Raw genomic sequence first — 20,701 nt, forward strand, 5'->3', positions numbered from 1 at the left:
AATATTGATCAGTTTTTCTTATTATTTCTTCTTAGTTTTCTTCAGAAATTTCAGGGTTTTTTCAGGTTATTCACATCTTTTTTGATTGGGTAGTTTGTAAAATGTGAATGATTTCATAATTTAATGTGATTTTTTGCTTATGAAAAATTTGGAGTTGTCATTATTTCTAGGCTATTATGTTATTATTTGACTGGTCCGGCCCACTGGAGGTCAAACTGGGCTGAATGTACCCCCTGAAAGAACATGAGTTTGACACCCCTGTCATAGACTACTCTGTTGCACTCTTTCTTTAATTATAATATAAACACCGTCCCACAGATGAAGGGTTTTTGGACCGGCTGCATACTTCTGAACACCGACCTCTGCATCACAACTATATCTTGAAAATAACTGATCCATTGTTGCCGTGATAAAGTTTGAGGTGACTGCCAGCTCAATGCCAGCATTTTCTTGGCTGCAGTGAAGGCATCCCATAATATACGCCTCTGCTGAAGAGAAAGTTCTAAAGTAGAGTCATCATTAAGCAGAAGTAAAGATGGTGATAAATCATAAGAAAATATTAAGAACAATAACTGTAACAGTAGTGAAAACAGACACAGTAGAAATACAAGCTATAATAAATAATAAATACTGATAAAATAATAATAATGGTCATGGATCATAATAATAATAGTAGTAGTCGGACGGTTTCTGTCTTACTTATTCAATAAGTACCCTCGTATTATTTTTGTACTTGTGGTGTTTTCCCACATGTGCACTGCGTGGGTAAATTTGGTCCAGCTTGGTACTGAATATCCAAAAACAGTGAAATTTACTACAGTTAATGATCAATAAACGGGTAAATTCAGTAGGACAGGTTTCACTACCAGATGTTTACGTCCAATACAGTGCACTTGCACATGCCCGACGGTTTGGAGCATGTGCAGAATTCTTAGAGGGTAAAAAAAAATACAGGGGTAAAAATTGTACAGCGGTACAGAGCACATGGTTTTTTATTGAAAATAGTCGAACTATTCTATATTATATATATGTGGAAGGAGTCAAATGCACTGGGGATGCTGTTAGGTATATTAAATGTATGGTGTAACAGCAAAGGGTTTACTGTGGCAGTGCACCACGGCAAAACCAGCAGAAACACTGGTAGGAATAAATGATAAAAGAAGGAATAATAAATAAGACTAAAATAATAATGATAGTAATAGATAATGACAACTAATAATCATCATCATCATCATTATAATCAAAACAGTTATAATAATGATATAATGGTTAGAGAGATTTGTGAATCTGACTCTTAAAGTTGGGGTCATGTTAGGGTCATGTTGGGGTCATGTTAGGGTCATTTTGGGGTCATGTTAGGGTCATTTTGGGGTCATGTTAGGGTCATGTTGGGGTCATTTTGGGGTCATGTTAGGGTCATTGGGGTCATTTGGAGTCATGTTGGGGTCATTTTGGGGTCATGTTAGGGTCATGTTGGGGTCATTTTGGGGTCATTTTGGGGTCATGTTAGGGTCATGTTGGGGTCATGTTAGGGTCATTTTGGGGTCATGTTAGGGTCATGTTGGGGTCATTTTGGAGTCATTTTGGGGTCATGTTAGGGTCATGTTGGGGTCATGTTGGGGTCATTTTGGGGTCATGTTAGGGTCATTGGGGTCATTTTGGAGTCATTTTGGGGTCATGTTAGGGTCATGTTGGGGTCATGTTGGGGTCATTTTGGGGTCATGTTAGGGTCATTGGGGTCATTTTGGAGTCATGTTGGGGTCATTTTGGGGTCATGTTAGGGTCATGTTGGGGTCATTTTGGAGTCATGTTGGGGTCATTTTGGGGTCATGTTAGGGTCATTTTGGGGTCATGTTGGGGTCATGTTAGGGTCATGTTGGGGTCATGTTAGGGTCATTGGGGTCATTTTGGGGTCATGTTAGGGTCATTTTGGAGTCATGTTAGGGTCATTGGGGTCATTTTGGAGTCATGTTGGGGTCATTTTGGGGTCATGTTAGGGTCATTGGGGTCATTTTGGAGTCATGTTGGGGTCATTTTGGGGTCATGTTAGGGTCATGTTGGGGTCATTTTGGAGTCATGTTAGGGTCATTTTGGGGTCATGTTAGGGTCATGTTGGGGTCATTTTGGAGTCATGTTAGGGTCATTTTGGGGTCATGTTAGGGTCATTGGGGTCATTTTGGGGTCATTTTGGGGTCATTTTGGGGTCATGTTGCTCTCGAACGGTGGGTAAACGTCGGTCTGCTCTCGCTGCTGCTTCGTCCTCCTCCTGTTCCAAGGTTTATTTTTTACCTGGAATGGTCCTGGGCTTGGTGGAACCCCGTCCCCTAGTCCCACAGAAGGACCGCTGGCCCAGAGGCAGAGGAGCTGAAGTCTGGTCTGAAGCTGCAGGAGTACGCCGTCTGTGTTTGAGTAGAACTCCACTGACATCAGACAGCGTTGACGGTTCCCAGCAGATGGAGGCTTTGGGGTTTGGATGGAAGCCTGTGGGTTTACGAGGTGGTAAGACCCCCGTCAGAGCCCCGTCCATTTACTCCACAGATCCAGAGTTTCTTCATGAGTCTGTCCCACCTGCAGATGAAACAGCAGAAATGACAACAGTTCAGAAACAGTTGAGAGTCCGAATCCTCTTCAGCATCAGCAGCAGATGAAAACAGGACTGAAATAACCAGTGAATGAAAGAGGCTTTTCCTGTTTTTCCTGTTGGTCTGAGCTCCTGTAGAGCCTTTAAACCTCCTCTGGAAGAACTTCAACCTTTATTTATCAGCGTCTGAAGCAGATGAAACATTTACAGCTCAGACCTTTATCCTTTAATCCCATTATTATTCATGTTGGAGTTGGACCCACATCCACTGTTTTTACTTCTGCTGCACTTACAGATTTAATAGAAGAAAAGTTCTGGAGAAAGTAGATTTAGGCTTTTACTTCACCTTTTCTTCTACATCCTTTTCTTCATTTTTGTTCTTCATCTTTTTCTTATTTTTCTTATTTTATTCATCTTTTTCTTCATCTTTTTTATTTTTTGTTCATCTTTTTCTTCATCTTTTTTTATTTTTTGGTCTTCATCTTTTACTTCATCTTCATCATCTTTGTCTTTGTTTTTTTCTGTTTTTTTTTTGTCTTCCTCACCCTTTTCATTATCTTTTTTTTTCATCTTTTTCGTCTTCAACTTTTTCTTCATCTTTTTCTTCTTTGTCTTCTTAATCTTTTTCTTTATTTTTGTTCTTCATCTTTTACTTCATCTTTTTCTTCGTCTTCCTCCCCATTTTCATCTTCTTTTTCCTGTTTCTTCTTTGTCTTTTTCTTCATCTATTTCTTTATTTTTTGTTCATCTTTTTCTTTATTTTTTGTTCTTCATCTTTTTGTTCATCTTTTTCTTTATTTTTTGTTCATCTTTTTCTTTATTTTTTGTTCATCTTTTACTTGATTTTCGTCTTTTTCTTTATTTTTTGTTCATCTTTTTTTCATCTTATTCTTCATCTTTTTTTCATCGTCTTCGTCTGTTTCTTTTTCATCTTCCTATTATTATTATTTATTTATTTATTTATTTATTTTTTATTCTTGACTGTAGTTCTGGACATATTTCAGTGTCTCACTTCCATCTCAGTCCATGTTCTTCTCTTTGTTGTCGTTGTCTCAGTCGCTGCTTTCGTCTTTTTTCCTTCCCTGTTCTTCTCCTCGTTCAGGTAAACTCTAATTAACCAAATAAATGTATTTACCCCATTGGCAGATTTCTTTACTTAATAAAAGACAATTTGGTTTTATTTCAGAATAGTTGGCATCTTTGCGCTGAACTGTGAATAAAACAAAGCTGATGTCCAACAAACAAACAAACAAACAAACAAACAAAGCGTGTTGAACTGACGGTGTGTCAGACGTGGGTTAATGAGGATCGATCCGGCGTGGACGTTTTCAGGTGAGCGAGTCGAAGCAGATGCTGCGGCAACATGCGTTTAATGACTCACAGACGGCGGCCCGGCCTCATAATGGCCAATAAAACTGGAATCTGGAATATATTATGTTCCCTGTAAACCCAAATCTGAGGCATCAAAGAGCAGAGAGGATCGACGGTAAAAAAAAAAAAAAAAAAAAGACCTCTGCAGCATTTCAAACAAACGAGCAGAAAAAGCAGATTTACAGCCGGACACGAAGAGCAGAAACAAAGAGGTTTGATCAGGTTGGTTAAAGCAAGAGGAGCAGGAGTGGAGGAGGTGGAAGGTGGAGGTGGAAGGAGTTTAATGTGGGATGTGTTTGTGTGTTGGCAGGGTTCACCTGGGCCTCCTGGACCTGCAGGCCCCATCGGACCAGCTGGAGTCAGGGTGAGTGGCTTTAACCCTTTAGGAATACTCTGACAGGACCTGAGGGCGTTATCGGACCACACAACAAGACTTTATTTTTATGGGGTGGGATTGTCTCTGTCCACTCACCATATCTTCTCAGATTCAGAAAACTTTATTGATCCCGTACGGGCAGTTCATCTGCAGCTTTACCACAGACGTCAGCCCACATCCAAAGTACAATGTGACAAACATAAGTAAATCAGTGCACAAATACAAGGATCACTGAAAGCAACTACGAACTAGAAAAGCACTCGGAGAGCACAGACCTCCACCAAGACAGACTTGCCGCCCCCATCACCACCAAAATTTCATCATTTGTTCCTTGTGCCAGTATCAACATTTCATGAAAATCCGTCCATAACTTTTTGAGTTATCTTGCAAACAAACAAACAAACAAACAAATCCTGGCAAAAACATAACCTCCTTGGCAGAGGTAACCAGATAGAAACATGTACATGAAAAATGTGTGGTAAATGGGATTTTCAGTGTTAAATGTAAATGTCCACAGAGTCCACATTCCACAGGGGATGTGGACAATTTAGTTCCAGATACAAGAGATTGTTCTAAGCTACAGGTGGATCCAACTGGAGGCTAATTGGAGTCGTTTTGAATTTTTTATGAATTTTGGAAAATTGCTCAATGATGAGAGATAGGAAAATTGTAGATGTTGTGACCTTGCTGTGACCTTGAACTTTGGCCTACTGGGACCAAAATGTACTGGGTTGGTCCCAGGGCCTAGGCCTATCTGTGGGGAAGATTTGAGAAAGATGGGTGGAAGAGTTTACCTGTAAAGTTGCTAACAAACAAACAAACACAAAGCAAAGTGATCCCAATACCTCCTGGTGGAGGTAATAAATGCATTTAAATAATTAATAATAAATAATCAATGAATACCAATGCAGACTAAAAGACTAAAAAACCCTATTGGTTCTGCTAACATAAAAAAATCATATAAAATGACTAAAATGGCTTCTGTCAGAGTTTAAAAGTGTGATAGCTGAAGGAATAACAGATTTTGAATATGTGTTGGTTCTCCTCTGAGCAGCATGGGAACACCTGAAGGCATCCAAACAAACGTCTGACACTGTAACACATGCTGAGGGTCCTGGTGATGGACTGGGCTGTTCTCACCACCTGAAGCTCCCAGAGGGCAGACTAGTCTGAATCTGACTCCAATGATCTGGGAACATTTTTTTTTTTACAATGGCATGTAGACTGTTCTTGTCTTTCATAGTTATAACATTGAACCAACATTTTTTTTTTTTTTTTGTAAATTTCTATTCTTATTTTTATCAATTACTAGAAATTTCAGGTGATCCCATTTGAAAAACACTGGGTTACACATCCTTAAAATATGTTTGGTGTTGTATTTGGATGTATTTATTGGTAATAATGTGAGTAAAAATGATAGGTATTTGTTTAAAATACTATTAAAAGCCTGTAAAAAGGCTATTACAGAAAAATGGTGCAGATTAGAACCACCTATCAATCAAATCAATCAATCAAATTGTATCTATATTGCGCCAAATTATACCAAAAGTTATGTCATGACACTTTACAAATCGAGTTGTTCGAAACCAGACTCTAAGCCAATTTACAGAAACCCAACAGAATCCAACCAACCTACAGCTAATGACCGGATACAAACTGTGAATGGAATATTTGAGATGGAGATTCTGACCCATAGACGGAGGACTGAAGAAGAGCAGAGTCACGATAAAAGGAAGAAAAGGACCATTTACATTTCAACGTCACATGACTAAAACCAAATGTTAGACACAAAGGTTTATTATGGTCATGGTGTCCCAAATGTCCCTTATGTTTTTTTTGTATTGTACAGAAATCAAACAGCAAAAATGAAGTGTAAAAAAAAAAAAAAAAATTAATTGTGAAAAATAATGGGACCAAAGTGTGTTTAATGTACTCGCCTGGACACTGGAGGTTTTAACAGTAACCACATGGAAACAGCGGCCGCTCATGTTCTGTCTTTATTTATCTGTTTTTTTCAGGGACCACAAGGAAAGGAAGGACCGGCCGGACCCAGAGGCCCCGCAGGGCCCATGGTGAGGACCACGCACATTTACTGTATTAGTTTAACCATTAAGTTTAACCCTTAAAGACCCAAATATTCACCATCAGACCTAAACCATCTACTGATCTAGACGGTTTAATTCCTGCTGATCCACTACTCCGATCAATACATGTCAATAATTGGTGTCAAATACAGTTCCTCATCTTTTCATGGTCATCAGATATGACCATATTTGGACGTTCAGAGGCTCCGTAGTTACCATGGAAACATCATCATCTTCTACAACACTGATTCCCCAGTAAAACCCATGGAGTTGGATCAGTGACAGTGGATGGACACACTGGGTTCATGATCAATAAGAAATAAAAAGAACAAAAAAAATATACAGAATAATTAATAATGTGGGGAAAAAAAGCTAATAATTTTACTAAAATAAAGTTAAAAACAGATCGAATAAGCAACGGAATGAATAAAAAAAAGTCAAAATAAGGGGTAAAATGAACAAAAATGAATAATAACTCAACAAAATAATAAGTAACATGAACAAAATAAGTGACAAACCAAACAAAACTGAAGAAAAATTTGAAAATGAGCAACAAAATGTAGAAAAATAAACAAAATAAGTAACAAAATAAACAAAAGCAAATAAAAATACCCAGCAAAATGAAGAAAAATGAAGAAAATAAGATTGTAAAACCCATAGAGTGGATGGACACACTGGGTTTATGTTCAGTTAATGACAGAAAAACTGATGGAAAAAGTCACTTTTTCTTCAGTTTTCTCTGTTTCTGATGCAATAATAATAAGTCTGTTTAGTATTTTTTTGAATATCTACATGATCAGTAAATGAAATACAGGAAAAAAAACTTCAAAATACAGATAATGATATAATAATAAATGATGATAAATCACTTGAGAAAGGTTAAATACAGAGAAAAATGAAAGTATCACTGGGTCTTTGTGGGTTAATCATCATTTATCACTAGTGTATTTACGGATACTGGTCACTTTTATTCCATTTTATTCTTTATTTTGTCTTTTTGGGGTTTTTTTTTCTGTCTCAAAACAGGAAAATATTTCCCAAATAAACTAAAACTAAATGTAAGATTCACACTATTATGTTTTATTTCGAAACACTCTGCTCGTTTCTATCATCACTGCTGTTTCGCACATTGTTTCTTAATAGTTGTTGGTGACAAACACTGAAAACAAAACAAAAGAACTGAAAATAGGACAGAATAGAGTGAAATCTACCATTAAACTGGAAGGAAATATTGATGGTTATATGTTAAATACTCATGATTTTACAGCTGTAGACATGTGTCCCAATATTTATGTCCATTTAATGTAGTTTTACATCATTAGAATAATATTTATGGTGAAATACATTGTTCTGATGGTGTTTTTAGAATTTATTTGTATTATTATTTTACTATATTTTATTAGATTAGATTATTTTAGATTAGATTACATTACATTAGATTATTTTAGATTAGGTTAGATTAGATTAGATTTGTTTAAATTATTTTAGATTAAATTAAATTAAATTAGATTAGATTAGATTAGATTAGATTAAATTATTTTAGATTAGATTATTTTAGATTAGGTTAAATTATTTTAGATTAAATTAGATTATTTTAGATTAGAATAGATTAGGTTAGATTTTAATTTTAATTTTAATTTTAATTTTAATTTTAATTTAATTTTAATTTATTTTTATTGCACGTCAGTTAAATGCATTTTATATTTAGTTTAATCATTTCTTTTTTACATTTTATGTAAAAAAAATGGCCATGGTTCTCGACCGGAAAAAGGTGGTTTGCCCTCTCCGGGTCGGTGGGGAGTCTTTGCCCCAAGTGGAGGAGTTTAAGTATCTCGGGGTCTTGTTCACAGTGAGGGAAGGATGGAGCGTGAGATTGACAGACGGATCGGTGCAGCGTCTGCAGTGATGCAGTCGCTGTACCGGTCGGTTGTGGTGAAGAAGGAGCTGAGCCGAGAGGAGAAGCTCTGGATTTACTGGTCAGTCTACGTTCCTACCCTCACCTGTGGTCATGAACTTTGGGTCAGGACCGAAAGACCAGATCCCGGATACAAGCGGTCGAAATGAGTTTCCTCCGCAGGGTGGCTGGGCGCACCCTTAGGGATAGAGGGAGGAGCTCAGTCACCAGGGAGGAGCTCGGAGTAGAGCCGCTGCTCCTCCACATCCAGAGGAACCAGCTGAGGTGGCTCGGGCATCTGTTTCGGATGCCTCCTGGACGCCTCCCTGGGGAGGTGTTCCGGGCATGTCCCACCGGGAGGAGACCTCGGGGAAGACCCAGGACACGTTGGAGAGACTATGTCTGTGGGCTGGCCTGGGAATGCCTCGGGGCCCCCCCAGAAGAGCTGGAGGAGGAGTCTGGGGAGAGGGAAGTCTGGGCATCCCTGCTTAGACTGTTACCCCCGCGACCCGGCCCCGGATAAGCGGAAGAGAATGGATGGATGGATGGAATTTGTGATTTTTTTCTTTGTCATGTGATGAGAATGTCAGATAAATATAATAAAGTACAAATAATATCAGTAATATGAGCAGTAACTCAGAGTGAAAACTCCATTTCCCATGATCCTCCACTGCTGCCTTCCTGTTTGGTGTTTAATCCCATCCCTTTCACTGCTGTGTGTGTTGGACTGGACTGTGGTTTGGGAGTGAAAACAGGCGTCCTTCTGTGTTCATCGGACCCGTTTATGGATTAAACTTGTGGTTGAATGTGTCAAACTCGCCGGTCATTACGAGGCGGAGGACGTAAACCGGATCAGAAACGGTCATTTAATAGGAACGGTTCTAAGCCTTTGTTCTGGTTCCTCTGCAGGGACCTCCAGGATCTCCAGGAGTACCAGGTTCTACAGGACAAGCAGGAAAACCCGGAGACTCCGGTCCACCTGTAAGTGTCCTCCAGGTCCACATCCAGGTCCAGGTCCAAGTCCTCCGGTCCGGATCTGTGGACCGGATCAGGGTTTGGTCAACGCTCATCGCTTTGTTTTTGTGTTTTTTTTAGGGTGCCATCGGTCCCAAAGGAGACAAAGGAGAGAGAGTGAGTCAGAAAACACCTGAATATTGTATTTATTTCATCATTTAAGATCAGAACATCATTCTGAATATTATCATTTTTATTCAAAAGATCAGATATTAATGTGTTTCCACCATGGTTTCTTTCAGTTATTTTTAAGAACAAACACCATATTTGTTCAGTTTTCGTCACTGTTCGTTGTGTTAAAGTGAATCTGTTTGGGTTTTGGACTAAATGATGCTTCACAGATACAAGAATTCATATTTACAGAGTAAAGAATGATCAAAATAACTGAAAACAGGACAGAATAGAAGAAAATCTACCATTAAACTATAAAGAAATATTGGAGTTTTTATCTGAAATTTGACAGCTGTAGACATGATGTGTCCCAATATTTACGTCCATATAGTTTAGTTTTACACCATTAGAATAATATTTATGGTGAAACACATTGTTTTTATTGTATTTTTTCATTTATTTTTATTATTATTTTATTATTTTTAATTAGATTAGACTAGGTAGAACTTTATTGATCTTTGGGCAGAAACATCAGGAAGTTGAGGTCCAAAAGTAACGACAAATATACAGTATAAACAAATATTATAAGAAAAAAGTAATCCAAAAACTATTTAAAAAAAAAAAAAAAAAAAAAACAGTAGTGGGAAAAAATAAAACAAGCAATCACACATTGGAAAATACTAATAAAAAAACAACAGCAAAATAACAGAGTAGTAATAATAAAGTAGTAATATTAATAATAATAAATATTTTGTTGTTATATCATAATACGACAACATTTATATATATACAGGGTGGGGAAGCAAAATGTACAATATTTTGAGGCAGGGATTGAAAGACAGTGTATGACCAATTAGTTTAGTGAAAGTCATGAGAATTTATTTGCCACAAGAAAATGTCCATAATAGAAAATGTTTTTATTCTATGTGTCCTCCTTCTTTCTCAATAACTGCCTTCACACGCTTCCTGAAACTTGTGCAAGTGTTCCTCAAATATTGGGGTGACAACTTCTCCCATTCTTCTTTAATAGTATCTTCCAGACTTTCTGGTAATAGTTTTGCTCATAGTCATTCTCTTCTTTCCATTATAAACAGTCTTTATGGACACTCCAACTATTTTTGAAATCTCCTTTGGTGTGACGAGTGCATTCAGCAAATCACACACTCTTTGACGTTTGCTTTCCTGATTACTCATATGGGCAAAAGTTTGTGAAAAGGTATGGATAATAGTGTTAGGTATGATTATGACATCAGTATATGTTTGGGTTCAAAACAACTGACGTAGTGTCTGCTGAGAAAAAACAACTGAATGTTCATTGGAAATTTTGCTTCCCCACCCTGTATGTGTATATATATATATATATATATATATATAAAATTTAACAATCACAGGATAAAAGTTTTAAAGCGTTAACAATACTAATTGTACTAATTGTACTTGTATAACAATGTAAAACAATACTAATTGTACTAATTGTACTTGTACTTGTACTAATACAAGTTGTACTAATGATATTTAGGTAATAAATAATAGAAGTACATCAGTAATAATAATAATAATAATAATAATAATAATTCATAACAAGACAAATAATTGACAGCTACGACAGACATAAACATTGAAGGCCTCTGTTTGTGTTTCCAGGGCGACTTTGCTCCTCAGAACATGATGCGGTCCATTGCCAGGCAGATCTGTGAGCAGATCGTCACCGGTGAGTGCGACCCGTCCGCCGTCCACCGTTAACGGTCTGAACCGGATCTAACGCTTCTGCTCCTGTCTGTCGCTTCCAGCTCAAATGACCCGGGTCAACACGCTACTGAACCAGATCCCCAACGGCATGTACCGCAGCAACAGCCCGGGTCCTGCCGGTCCACCCGGACCCCCGGGCAGACAGGGACCCCGCGGAGAGCCCGGCCCCGCAGGAAGGAACGGGTTCCCAGGAAGTCCGGGTTTACCGGGTCAGCAGGGAGAGAGAGGTAGGGCGTCACATGACCACAAACAGAGGTAAACAACAGATGTAAACAGCAGATGTAAACAACAGATGTAAACAACAGATGTAAACAACAGAGGTAAACAACAGAAGTAAACAGCAGATGTAAACAACAGATGTAAACAACAGAGGTAAACAACAGAAGTAAACAACAGAAGTAAACAGCAGATGTAAACAACAGATGTAAACAACAGATGTAAACAACAGAGGTAAACAACAGAAGTAAACAACAGAGGTAAACAACAGATGTAAACAGCAGATGTAAACAACAGATGTAAATAACAGATGTAACAACAAATGTAAACAACAGAGGTAAATAACAGATGTAACAACAAATGTAAACAACAGAAGTAAACAACAGGAGATGATGGGTTTAGTTCAGTTCAATTCAATTCAGTTCAAGGTCTCGATTCTTCTGCAAAACAAACCCAACAGTGTTTATGGTGGAGAACCCGCGTAAACAAACCCAAGTGGGTTCAGGCTTCGGTTCAAACCCACAGATGTCTGCGTTTCAGTGTCCAACAGAAGCTGATTGTGTTTCTGCTTCAGGTCTGACAGGAGAGAAAGGAGATCGAGGACTTTCGGGAGTCGGACAGAAAGGACCACGAGGCCCGGCAGGTAAGAACAACCGAAGTCGGACATGGAAACGCTGAGGTCTGTTCAGGTGTGAAGACCTAGTTTAGTCTGAAGGAAACAGACCTTTAGACAGAATTTAACCCCAAAAGATCCAAACATCCACCATCGACCAAAACCATCCACTGATTTAAACTGTCTAATACCCGTTCATCCACTATCCCGGATGAGCCCCCACATTTTTGACAATCCAGCTCAAACGAACCAGAAATACAAGAGAATCACACATGACGTCTACTGATCTGAACTGTTTAATACCTGTTCATCCACTAAAACGATCAATACATGGAAATAATTGGTGTAAAATACAGTTCTTCATTTTTTCATGGTCATCAGATATGACCATATTTGGACGTTCAGAGGCTAAATAATAAAGCCATGTAGTTTGATAAATGACAGTGGATGGACACACTTGGTTTTATATGTATTAAATAATACATAAAATAAACAAAAATGGATAAAAAAAAAAAATTACAAAATCCGAAATAATGTAAAAAAAAAAAAAAGTTTAAAAAATTACTAAAATGAAATCAAAGAGTTAAATAAGCAACAAGATGAATAAAAACAGCCAAAGTCACCAATAAAATGAGGAAAAATGAAAAATAAATCAACAAAATAATAAATAACATGAACAAAATAAGCCACAAACTGAACAAAATGGAAGAAAAAATGATTATAAAGGCAAAAAAACGAACAAAAACAGATAAAATAATAAATAAAATGAACAACAGTAGCAGGAGAGAAACTATCAATACAACTACAAAATATGTAACAAATGTACCAATACTGTATTAGAACAATTACAGCAATTTATACAAGACAATATATAATCAATATGATAATTAAAGACATACACATAAATAAGTGGATACATAAATAAATAATGTCAATGATAAATAAAGTCTGAATCTGATTCAAACTAAACCTGTTTATTTATGTTCAAAGTTCAAATCTGTTCAAATCAAGTGTTTCCCCTGACCCCGCCCCTAACCCCGCCCCCTCCAGGACCTCCAGGTGAAAGCAGGACGGGCCCCCCAGGCCCCGCCGGCTCCGCCGGAGCCCGAGGCCCCCCTGGTCGCCCCGGTTACGCCGGCGTGCGTGGCCCCCCCGGCCCCCCCGGGTACTGCGACTCCTCCCAGTGCGTGGGGATTCCGTACAACGGCCAGGGATACGTAGGTACGTACGCCGCCGCCGCCACCGGGGTTCACCTCGGATTACACCATTAACATGATAAACACAGAGGCATTCTGGGAAATACACCACAGGACTGGACTCAGAACCACACGGACCATGTGATCGGACGATCTGAGAGTTTGAGGAAGAACAGGAACACAACGACTAAACCAGAACGCAGACGCAAATATTACATTAACTATGAAACTATTATTATTATTATTATTATTATTATTATTATTATTATTATTATTATTATTGTTATTATTATTATTATTATTATTATTATTATTATTATTATTATTATTATTATATTAAACAGTTAAACTATTAGATTAAACATGAAACTATTATTATTATATTAAACTATTCAACTATGACTATCATTATATTAAAATACTGTAACTTTATTCTGTAACATGAAACCTTTTTTCTCCATAAAAACACACCTTGTATTAAGACTGTATTTGAAATATTACACCTTTTTTCTCTAAACTTTATTACATATTCATTTAGTCTCACAATTTTCAGACAATTTTTCTACATACAATTCATTTTATTCTCATAATATTATGATTTTTTTTTTAGAAACTTACCGTTTTCTCACATTATTTTGACTTTTGCCGTTATATATTGTAACTTTATTCTTCTTTCTCCATAAAAACCTATATTAAGACTTAAATATTGCACCTTTTTTCCAAAAACATTCTTCTCTTTATTATTTGATTCATTTATTCTGAGAATTTTAAGCCTTTTTCCCCACAAAAAACTAATTTTATTCTTATAATATTATGATCTTTTTTTTGTTGTTTTTTGGAAATATGATGATTTTTCTGGGGAATAACACGAGTTTATTCTCACAATGTTTTTCCTCAAAACATTTAATTTTTCCCACAAACTTAGAAATTTTATGCTCATGACTTTTTCTCAAAATGTTTTTGACTTTTTCTTCAAAATTTTATGACTTCACCCCCCCCCCCAAAAAAAAAAAACTTTAAAAGCTTAACTTAAAAACCTATATTCTCCAAATAATATTTGCAATCCTGTAAAAAAAAAAAGACATTTGTGCCTGATATGTCACAAATATTCTGAGTTTAGTCTCATAATATTATAATTGTAGTAATATTACAACTTTTATATAAGAATAATCAGACTTTATGTAACGATTGCCCTGTTGAATTATGGGAGTTGAGTTTTTCCACAAACTTCAAGATTTTATGCTCATGACTTTTTTCTCAAAATGTTTGGACATTTTCTTCAAATTTTGATGACTGAAAACCTGTATTCTCTTAAAAAATCTTTACAGTTATGTAAAAAAAAAAAAAAATTTGGAATTTTTCCTCAAAATTTTATGACTTGTTTTTACTTAAAACATTGAATTTTTCCCACTGAATTTTTCCCACTTTTTCCCATTGAATTTTATGCTCATGACTTTTTCATCTAAATTTTATAATTTTATTCTCCCCCCCCAAAAAATTGCTACTACATAAAAAAAAAACCAAAACATTTTACACAATTAAAAAAAAAAAAAATTTTGACCTTATTCTCTTAATATGATTGTTTCTCCTCTCAAACCCTAAAATATTTCAGTTTTTTCTAGAACTTTTCCATCTTGGTTGTGACTTCTAATAATCAGACTTCCCGCTCTGCCGTTCCTGGTGCATTCTGGGAGTTCTGTCCTGACCCTGGGTCTGAGTGGGTCCTGTGTATTTCCTGGAACGCTGCTGTTCCTCATTAATAAACCGCATGCGATACGACTCCTGATCACTAATGTTTGGATAGTCCCATGTGTGACATCATCATCAGTAGTTGTTGATTCGCTGTCTGACCTCTGACCTCACTGACCCCTCCCATCCTCTTTGGCCTGTTGCAGGTTCACCATAGTAGACTTTCTAAGCCGCCTGCGCTGCTTTCACTGACTTCCTGAACAAAAACCCAAACTGTCCTGTAACCGAAACACTCGCTCACTCGCTCTAGAGCCGTTTAAAGGATAAACCGCCAAAGGAAAAGCATTAACAAACAGCACAACAACAACAACAACAACAGCAGCAGCAGCAGAGGGAACCCGTTACTAACATCGACTCACATCCAGTAGAACAGACGGCGTCGGCGTCGGCGTGGGCGGCGCTGACGGCTCCGACCCGTTTATAGTCGCCTGTTTGCATCTGTTTGAAGCCAAAGACCAAACAATGGAGGAGCATGTTCCAAAACAACAACAACAACAACAACAAACAAATACTAACAAAGGTGGATCTGTGGCCCAGACGCCAACGCCGCCGCAGCACTTCCTGTCCAGGTGACACGTGTACATACACTAACGGCGTCCCACGGTCGATAACATCTGAACGCTTGTGCCTTGCCGCTTTGCTGAATGCAACAACCACATGTTTGTTTGTTTGTTTTCAACCAGTCGGGGGCGTGTCACGTCTGCACATGTGACACGCCCCCCCTCCCCCGGACGTTTACCTTCCACAGTTTACGACCCAAACAAAAAACATGTCTGATTGTTCTTATTTTGTTTTTATTTTCCCCCAAAGCGACTGTACTGTATGTGTGTGACAGAACTAACACTGCAACGGCCCAGGGGGCGTGGCCACACCCAGGAGCTGACAGCTGATTGGCTGGTTTTCAGATTCACATTTTATTCCCGTTTTATCACGACATTTTTTGTTTTTGTTTTTTTTTTAGAAAATTTTTTTGTCCTCTTGAAATTTTTCTGGAAAATATCATTAATTTTTTCTCACAATGTTTTGAGTTTTTCCTCCAAATATTGATTTTTTTTCCCCACAAATTTAAAGATTTTTCATAACTTTTTCCACAAAATTTTATGACTTGATTCTCCAAACCCCCCCCAAACAAAACTTGAAAAGCTTCACTTAAAAACCTGTGTTCTAATAATCCTTGCAATTATGTAAAAAAAAATAGACATTTGTAGATAATATGTTATAAGTATTCTGAGTTTAGTCTCATAATGACTTTTTTTCTCAGATAATTTTAAAATATTTCATTTTTTTCTAAAAATGTTACATCTTTGTTGTGATATTAGAACTTGTACATGAATAATCAGACTTTATGTAACGACTGCCCTGTTGAATTATGGGAATTAAATTTGTCCACAAACTTAAAGATTTTCTGCTCATGACTTTTTTCTCAAAGTGTTTAATTTTATGACTTCATTCTCAAAATTTCATTTTACCCCCAAAAAACTTGACTGAAAACCTGTATTCTCTTAATAATCTTTGCAATTATATAAATTTTAAAAAAGTAAACAAAACTTACATTTTTATAGAATATTTTTAAGTATTCTGAGTTTATTCTCATAAAATATTTTTTTTACCCTGAAGAATTTTAAATACTGTAATTTTTTTAACCCGAAATATTATATCTTTATTGTAATAATATTAGAATTTTATATAAATAATCAGACTTTATGTAACAACTGCCCTGTTGAATTATGGGAACTGAATTTATCCACAAACTTAAAGATTTTATGCTCATGACTTTTTTCTCAAAATGTTTGGACATTTTCTTAAAATTTTATGACTTTATTCTCCAAACCCCCCCCCCCTCAAAAAAAAAAAAAAAACCTTGACTGAAAACCTATATTCTCTTAACAATCTTTGCAATTATGTAAAAAAAAAAATGTAAACAAAGATTAAATTTTTACATAATATTTTTTAAATATTTTGAGTTTATTCTCATAAAATAAAATTTTTACCCTGAAGAACTTTAAATATTGCAGTTTTTTACAGAAATATGACATCTTTTTTGTAACAATATTATGACTTTTACATAAGAATAATCAGACTTTATGTAACGACTGCCCTGTTGAATTATGGGAGTTGAATTTTTCACAAACTTAAAGATTTAATAATGCTCCTGGCTTTTGTTCTCAAAATGTTTGGACATTTTCTTCAAAATTTTATGACTGAAAACCTATATTCTCTTAAAAATCTTTGCAATTATGTAAAAAAACCAAACATTTTAATTAATATTTATTAAATATTCAGAGTTTATTCTCATCACATGATTTTTTTCCTCTGAAAAAGTTTTAGTTTAACTTTTGGTTTGTTTTTTTTAGAAATATTGCATCTTCATTGCAAAAAAATTCTGATTTTTATGTGAGAATAATCAGACTTTACAAACGACAGTCCTGTTGAATGAGTTGAATTTTTCCACAAACTTAAAGGTTTTATTCTCGTGACTTTTTTCTCAAAATGTTTGGACATTAATCTGATTAATATTCTCTTAAAAATCTTTGCAATTATGTAAAAAACATTACATTTTTAATAATATTTATTAAATATTCAGAGTTTATTCTAATAACATGTTTTTTTCCCTCTGAAAAATGTTTGATATAACGTTTTATCTAGAAATATTGCATTTTCATTGCAACAAAATTATAACTTTTATGTGAGAATAATCAGACTTTACAAACGACAGTTCTGTTGAATTCGCTGAATTTTTCCAAAAAATTAAAGGTTTTATTCTCGTGACTTTTTCTTCAAAATGTTTGGACTTTAATCTGAATCTGAATCCTTTTATGTGACACAAATATTGTGTGTTATATAAAAAACTAGCAGGAAAGATTTTTTTTTCAGATGATGTTTTTTTGGGGGGAGGGGTGATCATGAATTTCCCTTTTTTAATGTTTGGGGTTAAATTTTGGGCCTTTCCTTCGGTTGTCTGGTGGGTGTGGCCTGGTTCCGGCTGCTTTTATACTAACCCGTCTCAGAAAAACCCAACCATGCTGAGTCCCGTTTCCATAAATGTCCATCAACGCTATCTCCGATCAGGCCAGTTCCCTCGTGACCCCGCCCCCAGAGTAGTGCCGGCCCTGGAGGAGGAGGAGGCGTCGCTAAACCAGCGCCGAAAGAGGTCGCTATCGAGGAAAGCATCACAAAGTCTGCCGCCGTCCTAAGAACACGCCTCCTGCTCTGTTCAGCTGTGCTTTGGTTTGGATCTTTGTTCAACCTGTGTTTGTTTTTGGAAAAGTCACATGATTCACCAGAAAAAGGGGTTTGACACCTCGACTTTAGGGAGAAAACCTTTAACCCTCAGATGCAGAAGTGGGACCACCTGACCGATGACCACGTTTTATCGCCAAAGTTTTACAAGGAACAACTTTTATTCTTTCATTTTCCAGGTATTCATCCAAAAAACATGGTACTGACATTTAATTTACCTTTTATAGATTTGATATAATTGTAGTTTTTCTCCATGTTTGGGTCAAAATGACCCACATTCATTTACAATGAAATAAAATCGAACCTTTGATTCATTCCAAACTAAACGACTCACTGAATGGATGAAGGTGCTGTTATATAATATAGATTATATACTATATATACTTAACTTTCAAATGTTCTAAATACTTTTAAAATCACTTTCACCCTTTAGGTGTCAGAGTCCTTTTCAGAAAATATAACCCTAACCCTATAATCAAGAAAATGAACAAAATAATCAACAAAATTTGCAAAAATATCAACAAAATGAACAAAAATTTATCAAATATTGAACGTATTGAACGAAAATGAACAAAATAAAACAAGTGGTTCCAGACACAAGCCCCGCCCCTCGCACATATTGTATCTTATTTTGTCATTGATCCAGCTGATGTCATCATGTCTATGCGTGTGATGATGTCATCATATCAGTTGTCTCTGTATGTGTGACAAGTTTGAAGGAAATTGAAATAAAATTGATGTTTTCATCAACATTTGAAATTTCATTCATTATCAGTAAACGGAGAAAAAAAAAACATTTAAAAAATTCATAAAAAGTTTGAACTTTACTACTACCACTACTGTTCCCAAAATCGAACCACATCTGGTCACCTACAAACCCACTTTGGTCTGAATTCAACCAATAGATTTACTGCTAACGTGTAAACAAACAAACAAACAAACAAACAAACAAACAAACAAACAAACAAACAAACAAACAAACAAACAGAACCGTAAACAACACCCCCCACAGTCAAAATGTCTATTTTGGAAGTTTTTACAAATAAAGTCAAACTGTAAATGAGACAAATATTGAGTCTGAGCCAAAGTTTATGAGGGGAGTAAATGTACTCATCTAATTTGCATATTATGATGTCACATGGCGGCAGCCATATTGGACTGTGTAACTTTGAGTAAAATTGAACTTTTGAACATATTTACATGGAATTTTTCTTTGTGATTTTGTTTTTTTTTTCATGTTATCCCTAAAATAAATGAACTTAATCATTAATAGAAGGTAAAATACAGTCAGTTTTAGTGTCTTTTTATCCAAATCTGTCCTTATTTTGTCAAACTAAAACTAAATCAGCTTTACTTCCTTATTAAATCACATCTTTAAACTGGAGTTACTTCTTCACTTTAAATGGAAGCATAATAATAATAATAATAATAATAATAATGATAATAATAATACATCAGTTCATATATATATATATATAGTATTTTTCTAAGTACTCAAAGATGGAACCATGCTCTGAAATGGTGTTAGGATTGAAAGGTCACATGTCCGCCATCTACTGGTGGGAGGTGGGAACTACATTTGGAAACTATCTGCAGTTATTATGGTCTGTTTCAGTCAGTTATGCTAATTGTTTTTGCAGCTTTGGTGCTTAAAGGGTTAAAAAATTAAAATTAAAAACCACTTCAAATTATTTTTTTGTGGATCCAAAATCTAACACGATTAGTTTGAACTTTGTTTAAAAACCACTTTCATTCATCTGAATCGTGGGTCGTTTGTCCCGTTTATGCATCGGAGGGTTAAAGGCCTTCAGCCGTTTGTGAATATTCATTTGTCGTGACAGGAAACGGGTTCGGACGCAGGGAGGGAGGGATGGGACTGTTACGGATAAAAAAACCACAAAAAAAAAAAGAAATGGAAGAGAAAAGAAAGTGTAAAGAATCCATGAGAGAAACCTGTGAGCTTCCTTTTCACACTAACACCACATCTGTGCTTGTATCATATTTGCATCGCAGTGTTGAACAGTGCAACTCCGAAACATCGGAAAACGTCCGCTCAGCAAACAAACCTGTGTTTTTTAGTTTTTTTTCTCCTGTTGTTTTTTTTTTTTTTTCTTCTTCACATTTCACGCAGTATGTTGAGTATAACCCTCGTCTTGGAAGGAGGTTCAGTTTCATTACGGCAGTTAAACACCGCTTTCATTTTGTATCTTCTAAACTTGGTATTTATCAGTTTTTCCTTTTTACGCCGTCACAGCGAATTTTACCAAAGGTGGAATTGCATGTCTGTGGTGTATATTTAGTACATGTTTGTTTTTGGTTTTTTTTGTTTTTGTTTTTTGTTTATTTTTTTTTGTTACATTTCATTTTGTTTTTAACCAGAATATAGTTTTCATTCTTGTCATTTTTCTCAGTATCGGATGCAGTCGAAAAACCTGCCTGCAAGACCATGGAAATGGTGTTGCTGCTTCATGTTTGAACTGCAGATTGTGAATTCCACAGCCTTATTT

The 20,701-nt window shown here is 36.1% G+C and overlaps 1 protein-coding gene across 1 annotated transcript in view; it reads left to right on the forward strand.

Moving 5' to 3' along the window:
- LOC115414554 (collagen alpha-1(XII) chain-like) overlaps positions 1-16,817 on the forward strand; it is a 36,478-nt gene extending 19,661 nt beyond the window's left edge. The window contains exons 6-14 of the mRNA XM_030127772.1: positions 4,263-4,316; positions 6,347-6,400; positions 9,216-9,287; positions 9,402-9,437; positions 11,076-11,142; positions 11,222-11,407; positions 11,971-12,039; positions 13,060-13,230; positions 15,101-16,817. Coding sequence (XP_029983632.1) covers positions 4,263-4,316; positions 6,347-6,400; positions 9,216-9,287; positions 9,402-9,437; positions 11,076-11,142; positions 11,222-11,407; positions 11,971-12,039; positions 13,060-13,230; positions 15,101-15,111 — 720 coding nt within the window. The 3' untranslated portion in view covers positions 15,112-16,817. The remainder of the gene's footprint in view (positions 1-4,262; positions 4,317-6,346; positions 6,401-9,215; positions 9,288-9,401; positions 9,438-11,075; positions 11,143-11,221; positions 11,408-11,970; positions 12,040-13,059; positions 13,231-15,100) is intronic.
- The last annotated feature ends 3,884 nt before the right edge of the window (positions 16,818-20,701 follow it).

The sequence above is a fragment of the Sphaeramia orbicularis genome, chromosome 24 (genome assembly GCF_902148855.1).
Source record: "Sphaeramia orbicularis chromosome 24, fSphaOr1.1, whole genome shotgun sequence".
Taxonomy (NCBI): domain Eukaryota; kingdom Metazoa; phylum Chordata; class Actinopteri; order Kurtiformes; family Apogonidae; genus Sphaeramia; species Sphaeramia orbicularis.